A 20,271-nucleotide genomic window follows, 5' to 3' on the forward strand; every position below is an offset into this window, starting at 1 on the left:
AGAGGATAGGGAGGCGGGGGCAAGCTGGGCTGGTTTTGGGAATGCAGTGGGGGGAGGGGAGATTGTGAAGCTGGTGAAATCCACATTGATACCATTGGGCTGCAGGGTTCCCAAGCTGAATGTGAGTTGCTGTTCCTGCAACCTACGAGTGGCATCATTATGGCACTGCAGGAGGCCCAGGATGGACATGTCGTCTAAGGAATGGGAGGCAGAATTAAAATGGTTTGCGTCTAGGAGGTGCAGTTGTTTATTGCGAACCAAGCGTAGGTGTTCTGCAAAGCGGTCTCCAAGCCTCCGCTTAGTTTCCCCAATGTAGAGGAAGCCACAACGGGTACAGTGGATGCAGTATACCACATTGACGGATGTGCAGGTGAACATCTGCTTAATGTGGAAAGTCTTCTTGGGGCCTGGGATGGGGGTGAGGGAGGAGGTGTGGGGACGAGTGTAGCTCTTCCTGCAGTTGCAGGGGAAGGTGCCGGGTGTGGTGGGGTTGGAGGGGAGTGTGGAGCGGACAAGTGAGTCGCAGAGAGAGTGATCTCTCCGGAAGGCAGACAAGGATGGGGATGGAAAAATGTCTTTAGTGTTGGGTCGGATTGTAGATGGTGGAAGTGTCAGAGGATGATGCGTTGTGTCCGGAGGTTGGTGGGGTGGTATGTGAGGACTAGAGGGATTCTCTTTTGGTGGTTATTGTGGGGGCAGGGAGTGAGGGATGAGGTGCAGGAAATGCGGGAGACACAGTCGAGGGTGTTCTCAACCACCGCGGAGGGGGAAAGTTGCGGTCCTTGAGGAACGAGGACATCTGTTATGCTTGTGTTAGTTCTTTGGTAGAATTATCAATTAGATTCATATGTAGGTCCTAGTCCCAAATTTCTGCAAATTGTTATACATTTATAAAGTTATAAGCGTAAGTTCTTTGTCTTATATTCTTTTCCTCTACTTATGAAGTCAAGTTAAGTCCAACAGGCTTATTTTCATTCACAATGATGAAGGAGCAGCGCTTTAAAGGCTTGTGATTTCTAGTAAGGCTGTTGGACCATAACCTGGCGTCACGTAACTTCTGACTTTCTCCACCCCAGTCCAACACCAGCACAGCCACATTATAAAGTCAAGGATCTCATATGCTTTCATGACAATATCAATTTATTCTGCTCCCCTCTTGTGAATGCACATCACTAGTTTTCTCTCTCCCTGCAAACCCCCTCCCCTCAAGTTTGGACCACTTATTACATATTCCTGGCCCCAGTTATTTCTAGAAAAATGAATCACTTTACACCTCTCTGTGTTTAATTTTCCCTACCAATCGTGAACCTATTTCGCCAGCCTGCCTCTGTCCGCCTGAAGACTGTCGTTATCCTCATCAATGCTAACTAAATTTCTGACTTTCATGTAAACTTTGACAATTTCCCCTGAATATCCAAGCCCAGCCCATTAATATGAATCAAAACATGGTAGATCGAATACCAAACCATCCAATACATTTCTGTATACTTTCCTCCAGTCTGAAAGACAAGCATTCGCTGCTCCAACAGGATTGTGAGGAAGGGTCACTGGAGCCGAAACATGAACTCTGTTCTTTCCTTCGCCAATGCTGTCGGACCTGCTGAGCTTTTCCAGCAACTTTTGTTTTTGTTCCTGATTTACAGCATCTGCAGATCTTTTGGTTTTTATTTAGCATTCAGTGCTACTCATATTCTGTCTCCAAGTCAAATGCGTGTTTGGATTGTCACTGCCTCTTTAATCCAACGGTGTTTGATTTTGCTTACGTGGCTATCATTTGCTCTTTTATGCCATATGCACAATATCAGTTACACTGACTTCATGAACTCTCCATTACCTCAACAAAGAATTTGATTAAGTTAGTCATGATAGATGAGCTACACACCAACTTAAGCTCAAACATGAGGTGCAAAGTGCTAGTTAGTTTCTCAGTACGTTTTGCGGCAATTTGCATTCAAAATCTTGCTGCCAGAAATATGCTAAATAGATGGGGAAGTTGTTCAAGGGCAATAACATTAAACCAAGTAATCTAGCAGACCAGGCAAGGGTTCAAAATTCTCTATGGTTGAACATTTTTTTAAACGGATTAGTTATTTTAAAAAAAACAGCCTCAGTAAGGGTGACAAAAAACAAACTCACGTGTTAGAGAAGCTCAGCAGGACTGGTAACATCTGTGATGAGGAAACAGAGTTAACATTTTGATTCCTGTGACCCACCTTCAAAAGCTTCTGAATTCCACCAAGGACCTTCTGAAGAAGGGTCACTGGGCTTGAAACATTAACTCTGTTTCTCATTCCACAGATATTGAGTTTCTCTAGCACGTGCTGCTTTTGATCGTTCCAGACCATCGGCATCCTCAGTTCTTTGTTCTGTTTCAGCAATGGCGACAATTGGTAGAATCTTACAGGGATCTGAGTGATGTGGGATACGGAGCAGAATTTGACAATAAGTGAGTGAAACCGACGTCAGTGTTGGGAACATTTCACTCCACCTTGTACACTTTTCATAAGCACCCCACGAAGAATCTTCCACTAGCCAACAGAAATTACAAGGAATTGTTGTTATGTTGAACTTCTTGTTAACAGCCAAACACACCTCACCAGTATGCATCTTTCTATCTTAACGAACTAGACTTTGGGAAAACTTGACAAGGAGCCCAGAGTGATCACCTGGTCTCACCGCTTGCTCTGGATGAGCTTCCATGTTGGAAACTGTTCATCAACATCTTAGGGGATGCTTACAGGCACCAATTACATGTACCCCATGTTCACAGGTGTTAGCATCCAACATATGACAACCTCGAAGAAACTTCATGGTACATGTCCAATTCACTGACAGGACCCTTCTGCAGTTTTATATACGGTTCAGACTATACTGGTTAACTATCACGGGAATTAGGGCAATGTGCACTCAGGGGACATGCATCCAGCTCATGGTTTAGACCAGGTCACATCTATACACTCCTCACTTGCTCTCTTAATGTACACTCACTCTGAACCCATGGATATTCAAAGTGCCCTGCCTTGCTTTTTGTGTGTTTTATGTGTCTACCAGAGATACTGGGCCCTTATTACTGCTGTCTTGCCTTGCTGTTCAGCATGGCCAGGATGTCAAGGCGGATAGTCTTCACTGAGGGGCTTCCTAGAACAAAGAGTCATGGACTGCCTCCAGTACTAGTCCAGGGTCTGCCCAGGGCAGTCAGAGTAAGGATGCTCTCAACGTAAGAGGTGAGGAGCCAGACATTGGGCAGCCCACCAGCCACACTTTCAGACCCATTGTGGGCTGTTTTCCTCCTGGATGAGATACAGGCAAGGATTAAGGGAGCTGAAAGTGGATGACGCAGCTGTAACCTTTGGTGTAGATAGGCAGGGACCCTAAGTGAGTGGTTAGGCAGTGCAGAGCACCTGTAGGGTTTGTGGTGGTAAAAGTTGGCAGCAACTGAGGGAAGATGTAGGCAATTGTGAGAGTGGCAGACTATGAGCCTTGGTGGGATATCGGTCCAGTCGCAGAGATAGAGTGAGTGTAAAGTATCAGAGAGATGATGGTACTCACCCTGACATAGTGGAAAGGGATACTGGCTTTCTTCCTATATTGCTGGACATTCCTTCAGACACTGACCCGACTCTAAGCCAAGTGACAACTTCAAATCAGGCTGACATAATGTGGAACAAATTACTGGAGAAGCTCAGCAGGTCTGGCAACTTCCATGGAAAGAAAACAGATTAAACATTTCAATTCTGATCTGAATCTTCATTCTAATGTATGTTCTGATGAAGGCTCACCAGACCAGTTCTATTTTCTCTACACCAATGCTGCCAGACGTGCTGAGTTTCCCTAGAAATTTCTAATTTTGTTTTAGATTTCCAGCATCTGCAGTTCCTTGTTTTGTTTTGTTGTAATATGGTGTCCTGGCCAGTCTGAGAGAGCACCCTGACTCGAACTGCTTGACAAAGGGAGGATGAAGTCCTGTATTGGTAAACACAGCCCAGTAGACTCTAGGAAACTGGTCATGCATCATGGTGCAAGGTTCCTCCTGTTTACACAATGTCACGAACAGTGGAGTGGAGTTCTGGACTGACCGTGCTTGTCCAGGTACTTGAGAGGCTTTTAAACATGAAACAAATAGAAGGCAAGCTTCTGAGGAAGGGTCTAGACCCAAAATGTCAGCTTTCCTGCTTCTCTGATGCTGCTTGGCCTGCTGTATTCATCCAGCTCTACACTCTGTTATCCCAGAAGGCAAACCAGTCTTTTGGCAGATATCTGTTGAGTGGTGAGTGATCACAGAAACCAGGCGTGAGAGATCGAAGCATTGCGATGATTAACGAGGTGAGTTTGTTAAAATGCAGTGAGAAAACATCCTAAACCTCTCACTGGAAAGTCCTCGAAACGTTTTTGTCTTTCTGAGATGTCATTGCATAAAGTTTTTCTTAATTCATTCATGGGATGTTGATGTTGCTGACTGGGCCATCCTTTCATGGAATCCTTACAGTGTGGAAGCAGGCCATTCAGCCCATTTACCTCAAAATGGGGAGGCGATGGCCTAGTGGCCCTATTGCTGGACTGTTAATCCAAAGACCCAGGTAACATTCTGGGGACCCGTGTTCAAACCCTGCCAAAGCAGATGGTAGAATTTGAATTCAAGAAAATATCCGGAATTAAGAATCTAATGATGACTGTGAATCCATTGCTGATTGTCAAGAAAAACCCATTTGGTTCACTATTGTCCTTTACGGAAGGAAAGTGCCATCCTTACCTGGTCTGGACTACATGTAGCTCCAGACCCACAGCAATGTGGTTGTCTCTGAACTTCCCTCTGGGCAATTAGGGATGGGGAATAAATGCTGCCTAACCAGCAAAGCCCTCATCCCGTTAATGAATAAAGGAGAAAAAAATGTCCATACTGGTCGTCTGACGAGCCAGGTCCAGCAACACCCCCCTCCCAACCCCATCCCCGTAATCCCTCATTTCTCAACCCACCTGACCTGCATCTCCCAAGACACCATGGACAATTTAGCATGGCCAATTCACCTAAATTGTACATCTTTGGATTGTGAAAGGAAACTGAAGCACCTGGAGGAAACCCATGCAGACACGATAAGAATGTGCAAACTCCCACACAGACAGTCGCCTGAGGGTGGAATCAAACTTGGGTCTCCGGAGCTATGAGGTGACAGTGCTAACCACTGAGCCAATGTGCCACCTTATTGCCCATTCCTAGTTACTCTTGAGAAGGTGGTGGTGAGCTGCAGCTTATCAGCAATAGTTTGATCCATAATAGGGAGAGAATTCCAGTAATTTAACTCAGCAATAGTGAAGGACTGGCAATATATTTCTAAGTCAGAATGGTGAGTGGCTTAGAGGGGAACTTGTAGGCAGTAGAGTTCCCAATGTTCAACTGCCCTTGACCTCATAGTTGGTACTACTGAAGAGTTTGGAAAGCAATGTTTATTTAGCTTTGGTGAAATTCTGCAGTGCATATTGTTGACAGTATACACCGCTGCTACTGAGCATTGGTGGTGGAGCGAGTGAATGTTTGTAGATATGGTGCCAATCAAGTGGGCTGCTCTGGCCTGGATGGTACTTTTGGAGCTGTACTCATGCAATGTAGCAGCTCCTCATTTAGTCAAACCAACCCCCTCCTCCATTAACCTTCCTCCCTTTGAGGCTATGAAAATTCAGACCTTACTCTCAAATGTAAGGCATGTTCAGTCTGCCTTCCTGAAGCAACTCATTTACCAGTACAGGCACGGAAATGACGGGCCTTCTACTGTGCTGTAAACCTCCATGACTATAACTTAGTGGATATGACTCTGGAATTACTCCAAAACAATTTTTCCTTGTTCCCCTTGAAACAAATTCAAAATTCTTCATGGTACTGTCATATAGTGACACTGGATCCAACTTGCAAATAAAACTCCCGTGCCTTATATCTCCTGAATCTCAACATCCTTAGCGAGAAGTGAAGTGAAGTGGCATGGAGGTTGATGATGGAGTGCAAATGAATTACTTGGCTCTTTCATCAGTTCAAGATCAGCACCAAGGGCTCCAAGAAAGGGAGCTGCAGAAAATAAGCAGTTTTTTTTAATGTAAAACTAATGGATTTTACTGTTTTCATCAGTCAGCTGTACTTTATATTAGACCATTGCTGCTATGGTAACTTGATTCTCGATTTGATTTCAGATGGTGCATAATTTAGTGCCAGTCTTGGCATCTATTTCAAGTTACCATTTACGAAACTCCAACCACAGGGCACTTACCATCACCATGGCAACGCAGTGGCCCAAGCTTGTAGGCGGCTTCGGCGCTTGTCTTGTTAATGTCTCCAATAATAATCTTAGTCACAGGCAAGTGATCTTTGTATGACAGAAGACCCGTATCATTAGTCCTGCCAAAATCCAGGATAAAAATGAAAATTACTCCATTAATCATGTACACCATAGACTCATGTATGCTCTAGTCGATATGTATGACTGACGGATAAATAGGTTATCCACTTACAGTAATTAAGCACAAAGAGATTTGGTTCAGCTCCAGCTGCCAGTGATGGAGGCCACACTTGCTTTGTTAGCCATGAAGATTGTGGGTTCAAATCCCACCGCAAGCACTTGGTTATTAAATATTATAACTCTCCAGTACACTCTTTCAGATCAGATATCAAACTAAAGTCCCTTCAGGTGGATGTCAAATACAACATGACAATATTTTGAAGGAGAACAACAGCGCTCTCCCTGATGCCCTAACTGAGTTCATCACTCAGTTACAAACAAATGCAGGCTGGGTAACCGCTTTGCGGAACACATCTGGCCTGTGTGCAAGCATGACCCTGACCTTCCCATAGCTGTCATTTTAACAGTGCCCTGCTCACTTACCCACGTGTCTGTCCTTGGCATGCTGTGATGCTCCAGTGAATCACTGCGCAAACTGGAGGAGCAACATCTCATCTTCTGACATCCTTCTATCTATTTCAGAGCCCCCTTCCCCTCCCCCATTTCTGAAGAAGGGTGCAGACCTGAAACGTCAGCCTTCCTGCTCTGATGCTGCCTGGCCTGCTGTGTTCATCCAGCTCGACAGCTCGTTATCTCAGACTCAGCAGCGGCAGTCCCTACTTATCTCATCATCAGACTAGGCACTTTACAGCCTTCTAAATTTAACAGCATGTTTAAAACTTTCAAATTGTGAACCAGCTCCCATTCCTTCCCTTTCTTTTACCTTTATCTGTTACATTCTCCTATTTCTCCCCCTTCTTTTCACTTTACTTGTTACATTCTCTGTCACGTTGTCCTTTCTCCTCTCCCCCAACCCATGAGATTGTCTGTTCTTTCCAGTCTGGCAGGTAAACACTCCATTGTTCTGAGATAACAAGGTGCAGAGCTGGATGAACACAGCAGGCCAAGCAGCATCATAGGATCAGGAAGGCTGATGTTTTGGGCTGAGACTGATGAAGCATCTAGGCGAGAAATGTCAGCCTTCTTGATCCTCTGATGCTGCTTGGCCTGCTGTGTTCATCCAGCTCTGCACCTTGTTGTCTCTGATTCTCCAGCATCTGCAGTTCCTATTGTCTCTGACACCATTGTTCTGCTATTCTCATATTCCCATCACTTAATCTGCACTATCAACAGCCTTTCTCCCCCCAGCACTCGACACCAACCCTTGATTGCATAAATGCTGTTCCCTCCATACTTCACTTCAACTCTGATGAAGAGTCATTTAGACTCAAAATGTCAGCTTGGTCTCTCTCCACGGATGTTGTCTGACCCGCTGTGATCTCCAGCATTTGCTGTTTACATCACTACCTTGCCTTCTTTTGAGATAACAAGGTGTAGAGCTGGATGAACACAGAAAGCCTAGCAGCATCACAGGAGCAGGAAGGCTGATGTTTCAGGCCTACACACTTCATTAGAAACCCACTCGGATTCTCCAGCATCTGCAGTTCCTATTATCTCTTGCCTTTCTTTTGCTGGGTCTTTACGACATACAAATAAGTTCCCACATTTGCAAAAGCAGTAACATTTCAAAAGCAACAAGGTGCAGAGCTCAATGAACACACAGACCAGGCGGAATCAGAGGAGCAGGAAAGCTGATGTTTCGGGCCTAGGTCCTTCTTCAGAAATGGGGAATGGGAAGGGGGTTCTGAAATAAATAGATGGGGAGTTAGGGAAGGGATAGGTCAGTCCAGGAAGGGCGGGCAGGTCAATGGGGCGGGATGAGGCTCGTCGGTCAGAGACGAGGATGGGGCTTGAGGTGGGAGGAGTGGATAGGTGGGAGGAAGGACAGGTTAGAGAAGCGGGGAAAAACTGGGCTGGTTTGGGGATGCGATAGGGGGAGAGGAGAGTTTGAAGCTGGTGAAGTCCACATTGATACCATTGGGCTGCAGGGTTCCCAAGTGAAATATGAGGTGGCACAGCAGGAGGCCCAGGATGGTCGTGTCATCTGAGGAATGGGAGGGGGAGTTGAAATGGTTTGCGACTGGGAGGTGCAGTTGTTCAGTGCAAACCGAATGCAGGTGTTCCGCAAAGTGGTCTCCAAGCCTCTGCTTGGTTTCCCCGATGTAGAGGAAGCCACAACGGGTACAGCGGATGCAGTATACCACATTAGCAGATATGCAGGTGAAAATCTGCTTGATGTGGAAAGTCTTCCTGGGGCCTGGGATGGGGGCGAGGGGGGAGGTGTAGGGGCACGTGTAGCACTTCCTGCGGTTACAGGGAAAAGTAGCGGGTGTGGTGGGGTTGGAGAGGAATGTGGAGCGGACAAGGGAGTCACAGAGAGAGTGGTCCCTCCGGAAAGCAGATAAGGGTGGGGAGAAAAAAATGTCTTTGGTGGTGGGGTCGGATTGTAGATGGCAGGAGCGTCAGAGGATGATGGTTTGGATCCGGAGGTTGGTGGGGTGGTATGTGAGGATGAGGGGGATTCTCTTAGGGCGGTTATTGCGGGGACAGGGTGTGAGGGATGAGTTGCGGGAAATGCGGGAGACACGGTCGAGGGCGTTCTCGACCATTGTGGGGAGATGTTGCCGTCCTTGAAAAAAGAGGACATCTGGGATGTACGGGAGTGGAATGCCTCATCCTGGGAGCAGATGTGGCAGAGGCAAAGGAATTGGGAATAGGGGATGGCATTTTTGCGGGAAGGTGAGTGAGAGGAGGTGTATTCTAGGTAGCTGTGGGTGTCAATGGGCTTGAAATAGGTATTGCTTGTTTAAGATGGAGACAGAGTCCAGGACGGTGAAAGATGTGTCAGAGATGGTCCAGGTGAACTTAAGGTTGGAGTAGAAGGTGTTGGTGAAGTGGATGAACTGTTCAAGCTCCTCGTGGGAGCATGAGGCATCGCCGATACATTCATCAATGTAATGGAGGAAGAGGTGGGGTTTAGGGCCAGTGTAGATGCGGAAGAGGGATTGTTCCACATAACCTACAAAGAGGCAGGCATATCTTTGTCCCATGCGGGTACCCATGGCCACCCACTTTGTCTGTAGGAAGTGGAAGGAATTGAAGGAGAAGTTGTTGAGGGTGAGGACAAGTTCGGCTCGGTGGGTGAGGGTGTCAGTGGAGGGGAACTGGTTGGGCCTGCGAGACGGGAAGAAGCGGAGGTCCTTTCGGCCTTCTGCATGGGGAATGCATGTGTATAGGGACTGGATGTCCACGGTAAAGATGAGGCGTTCGGGACCAGGGAATTGGAAGTTTTGGAGGGGGTGGAAGGTGTGGGTGGTTTCACAGAAATCGGCGGGGAGTTCCTGGGCCAGAGGGGAGAAAATGGAGTCAAGAGAAGTACAGATAAGCTTGGTGGGTCAGGAGCAGGCAGAGATAATGGGTCGGCCAGGGCAGTCAGCTTTGTGGATTTCGGGAAGGAGATAGAAGCGGGCGGTGTGGGGTTGGGGAATGCTGAGGTTGGAGGCTGTGGGTGGGAGGTCCCCTGAGGTGATGAGGTTGTGGATGGTTTGGGAGATAACAGTTTGGTGCTCGGGGGGTGGGGTCATGATCAAGGGGACAGTAGGAGGAGGTGTCAGAGAGTTGCCGCCTGGCCTCGGTGTAGGAAGTGCAGACTAAGGAGGTGGCCATGGGCACCCGCATGGGGCCCAGCTATGCCTGCCTCTTTGTAGGTTACGTGGAACAGTCCCTCTTCTGCACCTACACAGGCCCCAAGCCCCACCTCTTCCTCCGGTACATTGATGACTGTATCAGCACCGCCTCTTGCTCCCCAGAGGAGCTCGAACAGTTCATCCACTTCGCCAACACCTTCCACCCCAACCTTCAGTTCACCTGGGCCATCTCCAGCACATCCCTCACCTTCCTGGACCTCTCAGTCTCCATCTCAGGCAACCAGCTTGTAACTGATGTCCATTTCAAGCCCACCGACTCCCACAGCTACCTAGAATACCCTCTTCCCACCCAACCTCCTGCAAAAATTCCATCCCCTATTCCCAATTGCTCCGCCTCCGCCGCATCTGCTCCCACGATAAGACACTCCACTCCCGCACATCCCAGATGTCCAAGTTCTTCAAGGACCGCAACTTTCCCCCCACAGTGATCAAGAACACCCTTGACCGCGTCTCCCGTATTTCCCGCAACACATCCCTCACACCCCGCCCCCGCCACAACCGCCCAAAGAGGATCCCCCTCGTTCTCACACACCACCCTACCAACCTCCGGATACAACGCATCATCCTCCAACACTTCCGCCATTTACAATCCGACCCCACCACCCAAGACATTTTTCCATCCCCACCCCTGTCTGCTTTCCGGAGAGACCACTCTCTCCGTGACTCCTTTGTTCGCTCCACACTGCCCTCCAACCCCACCACACCCGGCACCTTCCCCTGCAACCGCAGGAAATGCTACACTTGCCCCCACACCTCCTCCCTCACCCCTATCCCAGGCCCCAAGATGACATTCCACATTAAGCAGAGGTTCACCTGCACATCTGCCAATGTGGTATACTGCATCCACTGTACCCAGTGTGGCTTCCTCTACATTGGGGAAACCAAGCGGAGGCTTGGAGACTGCTTTGCAGAACACCTCTGCTCAGTCGCAACAAACAACTGCACCTCCCAGTCGCAAACCATTTCCACTCCCCCTCCCATTCTTTAGATGACATGTCCATCATGGGCCTCCTGCACTGCCACAATGATGCCACCCGAAGGTTTCAGGAACAGCAACTCATATTCCACCTGGGAACCCTGCAGCCTAATGGTATCAATGTGGACTTCACCAGTTTCAAAATCTCCCCTTCCCCAACTGCATCCCTAAACCAGCCCAGTTCGTCCCCTCCCCCCACTGCACCACACAACCAGCCCAGCTCTTCCCCCCCACCCACTGCATCCCAAAACCAGTCCAACCTGTCTCTGCCTCCCTAACCGGTTCTTCCTCTCACCCATCCCTTCCTCCCACCCCAAGCCGCATCCCCATCTACCTACTAACCTCATCCCACCTCCTTGACCTGTCCGTCTTCCCTGGACTGACCTATCCCCTCCCTACCTCCCCACCTATACTCTCTCCACCTATCTTCTTTACTCTCCATCTTCGGTCCGCCTCCCCCTCTCTCCCCATCCCCCTCTCTGATGAAGGGTCTAGGCCCGAAACGTCAGCTTTTGTGCTCCTGAGATGCTGCTTGGCCTGCTGTGTTCATCCAGCCTCACATTTTATTATCAATGCAATAGGCATTTTTTTTTGTTTTGAAAAGACAACGCTGAAACAGCTAAGAGCCCAGTGTATGTCAAGACCCTCAATATGTTGCAATAAAACTTTCAATATTTCTCAAGTTATTAACAACGTGCAAGTGAACAAAAGTTAGGACAGATAATTTCACTGATCAGTTAATTGACAGGTCTATGGCAATCAATTAATTGAGACAATCCTCACAGGAAGCTATTAAAAATGGTATCAAAACGAAGGCTTGCTGAAGCTGGTTTTCATTCTTATACCTCAAATAAGTTTGTCATTGATTGACTTAGATTGCCTTCTAGTAAAGCATAGTTACAATTAACACTGGCAAAGATACCTGAGGCAACGCATGCATTTTGATACCTTGCTACTTTATAACTAACTTTTCCACTGTTAGAAAATAATAGTTTGAATTAAGCGCATTCTAACCACCAGTTTTACAATCTGCTTTAATTGAACAATATTTAATATCCGTGTGGCATTCTGTAAATGAAGTGCAGTTACAATACAGAATGACAGAATTTTGAAATTGTTAGAAGGCATAATCAGGCCATTCAGCCCATCAGGTCTGCACTGGACTTCAACAACAGTATGCACATTATCAGGAACAGAATGACTACCTGGGTGCAATAACAGACTGAGATTTCATTAGAACATAGAACATAGAACAGTACAGGCCTTTCAGCCCACAATGTTGTGCTGATCTATTATCCTACTCTGAGATCAAACTATCCTGCATACCCTACATTTTACTATCACCCATGTGTCTATTCAAGAATCACTTAAATATCCCTAAAGTGCCTGACTCCACAACCATCACCGGCAGCACATTCCATGCACCACCACTCTCTGTGTAAAGAACCTACCTCTGACATCTCCCCTATACTTTTCTGCAATCAGCTTAAAATAAAGCCCCCTCATAATAGTCATTTCCACCTTGGGAAAAAGTCTCTGACTGTCCACTCTACCTACACCTCTCATCATCTTGTAAACCTCTATCAGTCACCTCCCATTCTTCTTCACTCCAATCGAGAAGAGCTCTTGCTCCCTTAACCTTTCCTCATAAGACGTGCACTCTAGTCCAGGCAGCATTCTTGTAAATCTCCTCTGCACCCTCTCTGAAGCTGCCACATCCTTCCTATAATGAGGTGACCAGAACTAAACATAACATTCCAAATGTGGTCGAACCGGAGTTTAACAGAGCGGCAGCATAACCTTGTGACTCTTAAACTCAATTCCCCTCCCAATGAAAACCAACACACCATACGCCTTCTTCATAACCCTATCAACTTTGGGCAGCAACTTTGAGGGATCTATGGACATGAACCCCAAGATCCCTCTGTTCCTCCACACTGCCAAGAATCCTGCTGTTAACCCTGTATTCTGAATTCAAATTCAACCTTCCAAAATGAAGCACGTCACAATTTTCCAAATTGAATTCCATCTGCCACATCTTTGTCCAGCTCTGCATCCTATACGTCAGTAATTGACATACATAACAATGGATAGCTTTGCAGGGTCAGCTTACTCTATCTGTTAGAGGCAAGTTATATACAGAATAAAAAGTCACCACAAACCTAGTGGACCATAGAACTATCCATCATGGGCCTCCTGCAGTGCAACAATGATGCCACCCAAAGGTTGCAGCAGCAGCAACTCATATTCCGCTTGGGAACCCTGCAGCCCAATGGTATCAATGTGGACTTCACAAGCTTCAAAATCTCCCCTTCCCCCACTGCATCCCTAAACCAGCCCAGCTCGTCCCGTCCCCCACTGCATCCCAAAACCAGCCCAGCCTGTCCCCGCCTCCCAAACCTGTTCTTCCTCTCACCCATCCCTTCCTCCCACCTCAAGCCGCACCTCCATTTCCTACCTACTAACCTCATCCCGCCTCCTTGACCTGTCCGTCTTCCCTGGACTAACCTATCCCCTCCCTACCTCCCCACGTATACTCTCTTCTCCACCTATCTTCTTTGCTCTCCATCTTCGGTCCGCCTCCCCCCTCTCCCTATTTATTCCAGAACCCTCACCCCATCCCCCTCTCTGATGAAGGGTCTAGGCCCGAAACGTCAGCTTTTGTGCTCCTGAGATGCTGGTTGGCCTGCTGTGTTCATCCAGCTTCACACTTTGTTATCTTGGATTCTCCAGCATCTGCAGTTTCCATTATTTTGGACCATAGAGCTGCTCTCTAAATAGAGAGAAATGACTAGTGGTGGTTTAGCTTGAAGGTCACCACACTTTAGGTGAGGAAAGAGGCTGAGAAGGTAAGTCCCTCATAGATGGTCAGGAATCTTTGGAATTCTTCATCTGAAGGTTGTAGAAGCTGAATCTTTGAATTTTTTTTTGCAGAAGGCAATAGAACCTTAATAAGTAAGGTGGTGAGGGTATCGGAGGCAGGCAGGCATATGAAGCAATTAGATCAGTCATGATATCACTAAATGACAAAACAGACTCAAGGGGCCAGGTGGTCAACTCCTGCTTGCAACTCGTATGCTTGTATGTTGGTTCCGGAATAAATATTTAATAGACATCAGTATTTTTCATCAAATACTACGATAGAATCTTCAATATCAAGCTCAGTGAGAGAGAAAGTGTCAGATTTGATTTTCTGCTTATGCCTCTGCATTGAATACCAAAGCCATTGCTGAACTAAGCCTGGGAATATGTACTGTAAGTTTCTGTATGATTAGTAAAGATATTTAAAAGAGTGCGAAATTATGACACTTCCATCAGCATCAATAGTATAAGTAGCAGAAATGTCACTGGGTTAGCAATCCAGAACACCAGTCTAATGTTTTGGTGCTATTTGTTCAAATCCCACCATGGCAGATGGTAAAATTTTAATTCAATAAGTTCTGGAATTAAAAGCTAACTCAAGGTGATAGTGTAAACGCTGTCAATTATTGTAAAAACCCAATAAAAACTGGAAGAACCGCGAATGCTGTAAGTCAGGAACAAAAACAAAAATGCAGGAAAAGCTCAGTAGTACTGAGGAAGGGCCACTGGACCCGAAACGTTAACTCTGTGTTTTCTTTCACAAATGCCGCCGGACCTGCTGAGCTTATCCAGAAAATTTGCTTTTGCTGTTGTTGTCCTTGTAAAAACCCATCTGGTTCACTGATGTCCTTAAGGGAGGGCAAGCTGTCTTTCTTACTTGTTCTGGCCTGCGCACTCTCCAGTCCCACAGCAGTGTGGTTGACCCTCAACTGCCCTCTGAAATAGCTTACTAAGTGACTCAGTTTGAGAATAATTAGGGATCAGCAAAAAAAGCTGGCCTAGGCAGCTGTGTCCATATCCCATGAACATTTTTTTTTAAAAGTGTGGTTGACAATATGAGTAAAACATATCATCTATGCTTGAATGAAATGCAACAGTTTTGATAAACTGCTAATCATCTGACATTAACTTTCATGGTTATACTTTCATTTATTTTGATTTTGTGTTCCCAGATCTATATCAGGACAACTGTCCTCTGGCAGAAGAACCTGTGTCAATAATAAAAGCTCTGGGAACACAAAAAAATTATGTTAGCATAGCCCTAATGGAGGCACATCCTCTACACTGTTACAAGTGGTATACAAGTAATTTGACAACTTGTAGAGGGTCAGGTTGAATTAGCAGAACTGAACCTTCTGCAATGACAGTGCCATGGCAGAAGAAGGAATGATACGAGAAGTTGTACAACTGTTGCCTCTATTAGACAGTGCAATACAGTGGTAGTCCAATTTCTGATGATATTTAGCTGACTATTAAACAAGAATCCATGGCTTAGGGTTTGAAGTGTATGTTTTTGTTCCAGCCTGTAACTGACTGAGCCAAACATTATCCTGCATATTTAACTGAGGCATCCATTAGTTTGTTCAAATGGAGGGAGAGGGGGCAGGGAGGTGGAATCAGCAGCTCCAACCTTTTGCTCTTAGTTTTATTTTATATATGGCCCAATGTGTTTGTAAATAAGATGAATATGTGTCAAGTGCTAATAATCTCTGCTATTCATGTTTTAACGAGCTGGTTGATTGACACTTTTTTGAAAATTTGCAGAGTCATGTTGGACTTGAAATATTGACTCTGTTCCTTTCTCCACACATGCAGTTGAGTTTCTCTAGCATGTTCTGTTATTATTTCAGGTCTATACCACCCACAGCATTTTGTTTTTACTTGACACTTCCATAGAATTGTGGTAAAAACAGCTTTTTAAAAGAAAGGTATGAAGAGCTTATTTAAGTTTATCCACACAATGGAGTTGATTGCTTCTATACAGAATATGCATTGGGTGACTGGGTAGCAGTGTGATCATTTGGCATGGAAAGAAAGCAGGGCTAATTAGGGTCGAGATAACAAAGTGTGGAGCTGGATGAACGCAGCAAGCCCAGCAGCATCTTAGGAGCATAAAAGCTGGCTTTTCGGGTCTAGACCCTTCATCGGAAAAGGGGGAGGGGAGAGGGTTCTGAAATAAATCGGGAGAGGGCGAGGCAGATTGAAGATGGATAGAGGAGAAGACAGGTAGGGAGGAGACAGACAAGATAAAGAGGCGGAGATGGAGCCAGTAGAGGTAAGTGTAGGTGGGGAGGTAGGGAGGGGATAGGTCAGTCCAGGGAGGACGGACAGGTCAAAGGGGCAGGATGAGGTTAGTAGGTCGGAAATGGGGGTGCAGCTTGAGGTGGGAGGAGGGGATAGATGAGAGGAAGAATAGGTTAGGGAGGCGGGGATGAGCTGGGCTGGTTGTCTGTCTCCTCTCCACTTGTCTTCTCCCCTATCCATCATCGATCCACCTCCCCTTCTGTCCCTATTTATTTCAGAACCCTCTCCCCCTCCCCCTTTTCTGATGAAGGGTCTAGGCCCAAAACATTAGCTTTTGTGCTCCTAAGATGCTGCTTGGCCTGCTGTGTTCATCCAGCTCCGCACTTTGTCATCTCGGATTTTCCAGCATCTGCAGTTCCCATTATCACTAATCACGGTTGGATAGGTAGCATGCTTGGCATAGAAGCTATGATGGATATTTTGGAGTAGGTGCGATATTTTAGTAGGTTTAAATTCATACGGATGTAGCATGGTGAGGCCAAGAAATTCTGGCGTTTAAAAAGTATTCTGAGACCAGTGAAACAATTTCAACATTTTCATCAGACTGTCTGAGCACTTATTAAACCCCGTGGCTATTTACATTTTGTACGCGGGGCTAACAGGCCTGATATAGTGTCATACCCCCCATTACCCTCAATCCCCTTCCCAGAATGAAGAACGTGCTGATTCTGTTAACTGTGTTTCTCTCTCCACAGATGCTGCCAGACCTGCTGAGTTTCTCCAATACCTTCTGTACTTTAACAAAAATGAAAGAATTGTGAATGCTTGAAATCTGAAACAAAAACAGAAATTGCTGGAAAATCTCAGAACTCTGAAGAAGGGCCACTGAACTTGAAATGGAATACAGAACATTGAACTATACAGTACAGTACAGGCCCTTCCGCCCACAATGTTATGCTGAACTTTTACCCGAAAGCTAAGGTCTACCTAACCTCCACCGTTACCTTATACTATCATCCATATGCCTATCTAAGAGCTGCTTAAATGCCCCTAATGAGGCCGACGCCACTTCCCTCTCCAGCAATGCATTCCACACCCTGACCACTCTCTGAGTAAAGAACCTACCTCTGACATCTCCCAGATATCTACCTCCTTTCACTTCAAAACTATATCCCCTCGTAAAAGCTACATCCACCCGAGGAAAAAAAGCTTCTGGCTGTCTAATTTATCTATACCTCTCATCATTTTGTACACCTTCATCAAATCACCTCTCATCCTTCATCGTTCGAAAGAGAAAATTCCTAACTCTCTCAACCTTTCCTCATAAGACCTTCCCTCCATTCCAGGCAACATCCCGGTAAATCTCCTCTGCACCTTTTCTAATGCTGTCATATCTTTCCTATAATGAGGTGACCTGAACTGGACGCAATACTCCAGGTGCGGCCAAACCAGGCTGGAGCATAACTTCACAGCTCTTGAACTCAATTCCTCTATTAATAAAAGCTAACACACCATGCGCCTTCTTAACAACTCTATCCACCTGGGTGGCAGCTCTCAGGGAAATGTGGACATGAACCCCAGATCCCTCTGCTCCTGCACACTGCTAAGCATCTTTCCGTTAACCCTGTATTTTGCTTTCAAGTTTGTCCTTCCAAAATGAATCATCTCACACTTTTCAGGGTTAAACTCCATCTGCCAACTTCTCAGTCCAGCTCTGCATTCTATCATTGTCCCTTTGTAACCTAGAACAGCCCTCCACACTATTCACAACTCGACCCACCTTTGTCTCGTACGTGAACTTACTAATTCACCCTTTCATTCCTTCGTTCAAATCACTTACAATAATCACAAATAGACGAGGACCCAGAACAGATCCTTGAGGTAGACCACTTGTAACTGAGCACCATGTGAATATTTTCTGTCCACTACCACCCTTTGTCTTCTAGTGGTCAGTCAATTTTGAATCCAATCTGCCATATTTCCTCCAACCCATGCCTCTTTACCTTCTGCATGAGCCTACCATGGGGAACCTTATCAAAAGCCTTACTTAAATCCATGTGTACCACATCCACCGCTCTACCTTCATCCATGTGTTTGGTCACCTCTTCAAAGAATTCAATCAGGTTTGTGAGGCATGATCTACCCCTCACAAATCCATGTTATCACGAATCAAACTGTGCCTTTCCAAGTGATCATAAATCCTGTCTCTCAGAGCCCTTTCCAATAATTTGCCCACCACTGACGTAAGACTAACTGGCCTGTAATTTCTGGGGTTATCCTTGTTCCCTTTTTTGAACAAGGGGCTGATGTGAGCCTCGTTCCAATCTTCCTGCACTGTACACGTGGACAGTGAGGCCGAAAAGATCATCACTGCGATCTCATCCCTCACTTCCCATAGAATCCTTGGATAAATCCCATCAGGCCCGGGGGACTTATCTATCTTCAACTTCCTCAGAATTCCTAGCACATCTTCTTTACTAACATCGACCTCCTCTAGCCTACCAGTCTGTTTCACAACGTCCTCCTCTCAAACTAAGTCCCTCTCAGTTGTGAAAACCGAAGAAAAGTATTCGTTAAGGACCTCTCCTATCTCTTTAGGCTGTGTGCACAAATTCCCTTTACAATCCTTGATCGGCCCTCCCCTTTCCCTGGTCATTCTCTTGTTCTGCACAAATGTGTAAAAAGCCTTGGAGTTCTCCTTGATTCTATCTGCAAAGGTTTTCTCATGCCTCCTGAGAGCTCTCCTAAGCCCTTTCTTCAGCTCCTTCCTAGCTAACTTGTATCCCTCTAGAGCCTTTTCTGTTCCTCTTTTCCTAAACCTTATATAAGCCTCCTTCTTCCTCTTAACCAGTTGTTCGACCTCTCTCAAGAACCACGGCTCCCTCATTCGACTGCATCTTTTCTGCCTGCTAGGAACAAAAGTGTTGAGCACGTAAATGTGAAATGTTAACTTAGATTTCTCTCCACAGATGTTGCCACACCTGCTGAGATCTTCTGTTGTCACTTCCTTGGGAAATGAATTCTTGAAGATTTTGGAAATACAGGAAAGACAGAGATGAAGTAAAAGGAGGTGCAATTGCACTGATAATAGGGGATGGGATCAGTATATTGCTGAGGGAGGAATTCAGATTGCAGTAAAAAAATTCAATACTTATAGGCCACTAAATAGTAGTGGTAAAGAGAGGGATGGAGTAAATCAGGAGATGGGAAATGCATACAGCCTGAAGAAAAAAGTTATCATGGGTGACTTGAATCTGTATATTGACTGTAAAGGATTTGAGCACTTAAGGTGTGGAGGCCACATTTATGAAAAGTGTTCAGAATGGTTTTCTTCAGCTGTATTCCAAGGATCCAACTAGAGGACGTGTTAGTTTAGATCTAGTATAGAGTAATGTAATAGGGCTAATTAACAATGTTGCTACAAAACAATCTTTAGGTTGAATTGCCACAATATGATAGAATGTTACATTATGGTTGAAAGAGAGGTAGTTCATTTAAAGTGAAAGGCAGGAAGTTTAGAGGAGATTTGAAGTAAATCCTTGTCATCCAGAGGCTGGTGGGGTCTCAAATGCACTGTCTAGGAGTATAGCTGAAACAGGGAATCTCGCAACCTTTAAAAATAATAGAAGGGGAACCGAAGTGTCATAACATTCAGGGCAGAGTCAAGAGAATTTATAATGGGGCTAGTGAAATGGCAGAGAAACTAAATTATTATTTAGCTACTGTTTTCACTGAGGAAGATACCTGAAATCCCCCAGAATAAAATTTGAGATCCAAGTGGTCTGGGAGAATGGGACTTCAAAAGAAATTAAAGTCTGTAAGTAGACTGTAATGTATAAATTAATGGGGAAGAAAGTTGATAAACCGCGAGGACCTGATGGCTTTCATTGCAGTGAGCTGAAGGAGGTGGCTGTAGAGGAAGTCAATGCATCGATAATCTTCTTCCAAAATTCTACAGAATCTGCAGATTCTCATCTTGCTAGCACTTTAGCTTTTTATGATAAGAATGATTCCTGCAGAGTAAAAGGTAGCAGATGCCACTCTGTATTTTATGGAGTGAGCAAGAAGGAAAATCAGACCTTTCAGCCTTACATCCATA

General features: G+C 45.8%; 1 protein-coding gene across 2 annotated transcripts in view; it reads right to left on the reverse strand.

The window, feature by feature from the left end:
* LOC125454249 (contactin-associated protein-like 5) overlaps positions 1 to 20,271 on the reverse strand; it is a 974,390-nt gene that overhangs the window by 284,859 nt on the left and 669,260 nt on the right. For both annotated transcript variants that reach the window (XM_059647525.1, XM_048534833.2), the window contains one exon: positions 6,255 to 6,382. In XM_059647525.1, coding sequence (XP_059503508.1) covers positions 6,255 to 6,382 — 128 coding nt within the window. The remainder of the gene's footprint in view (positions 1 to 6,254; positions 6,383 to 20,271) is intronic.

Source organism: Stegostoma tigrinum, chromosome 7 (genome assembly GCF_030684315.1).
Source record: "Stegostoma tigrinum isolate sSteTig4 chromosome 7, sSteTig4.hap1, whole genome shotgun sequence".
Taxonomy (NCBI): domain Eukaryota; kingdom Metazoa; phylum Chordata; class Chondrichthyes; order Orectolobiformes; family Stegostomatidae; genus Stegostoma; species Stegostoma tigrinum.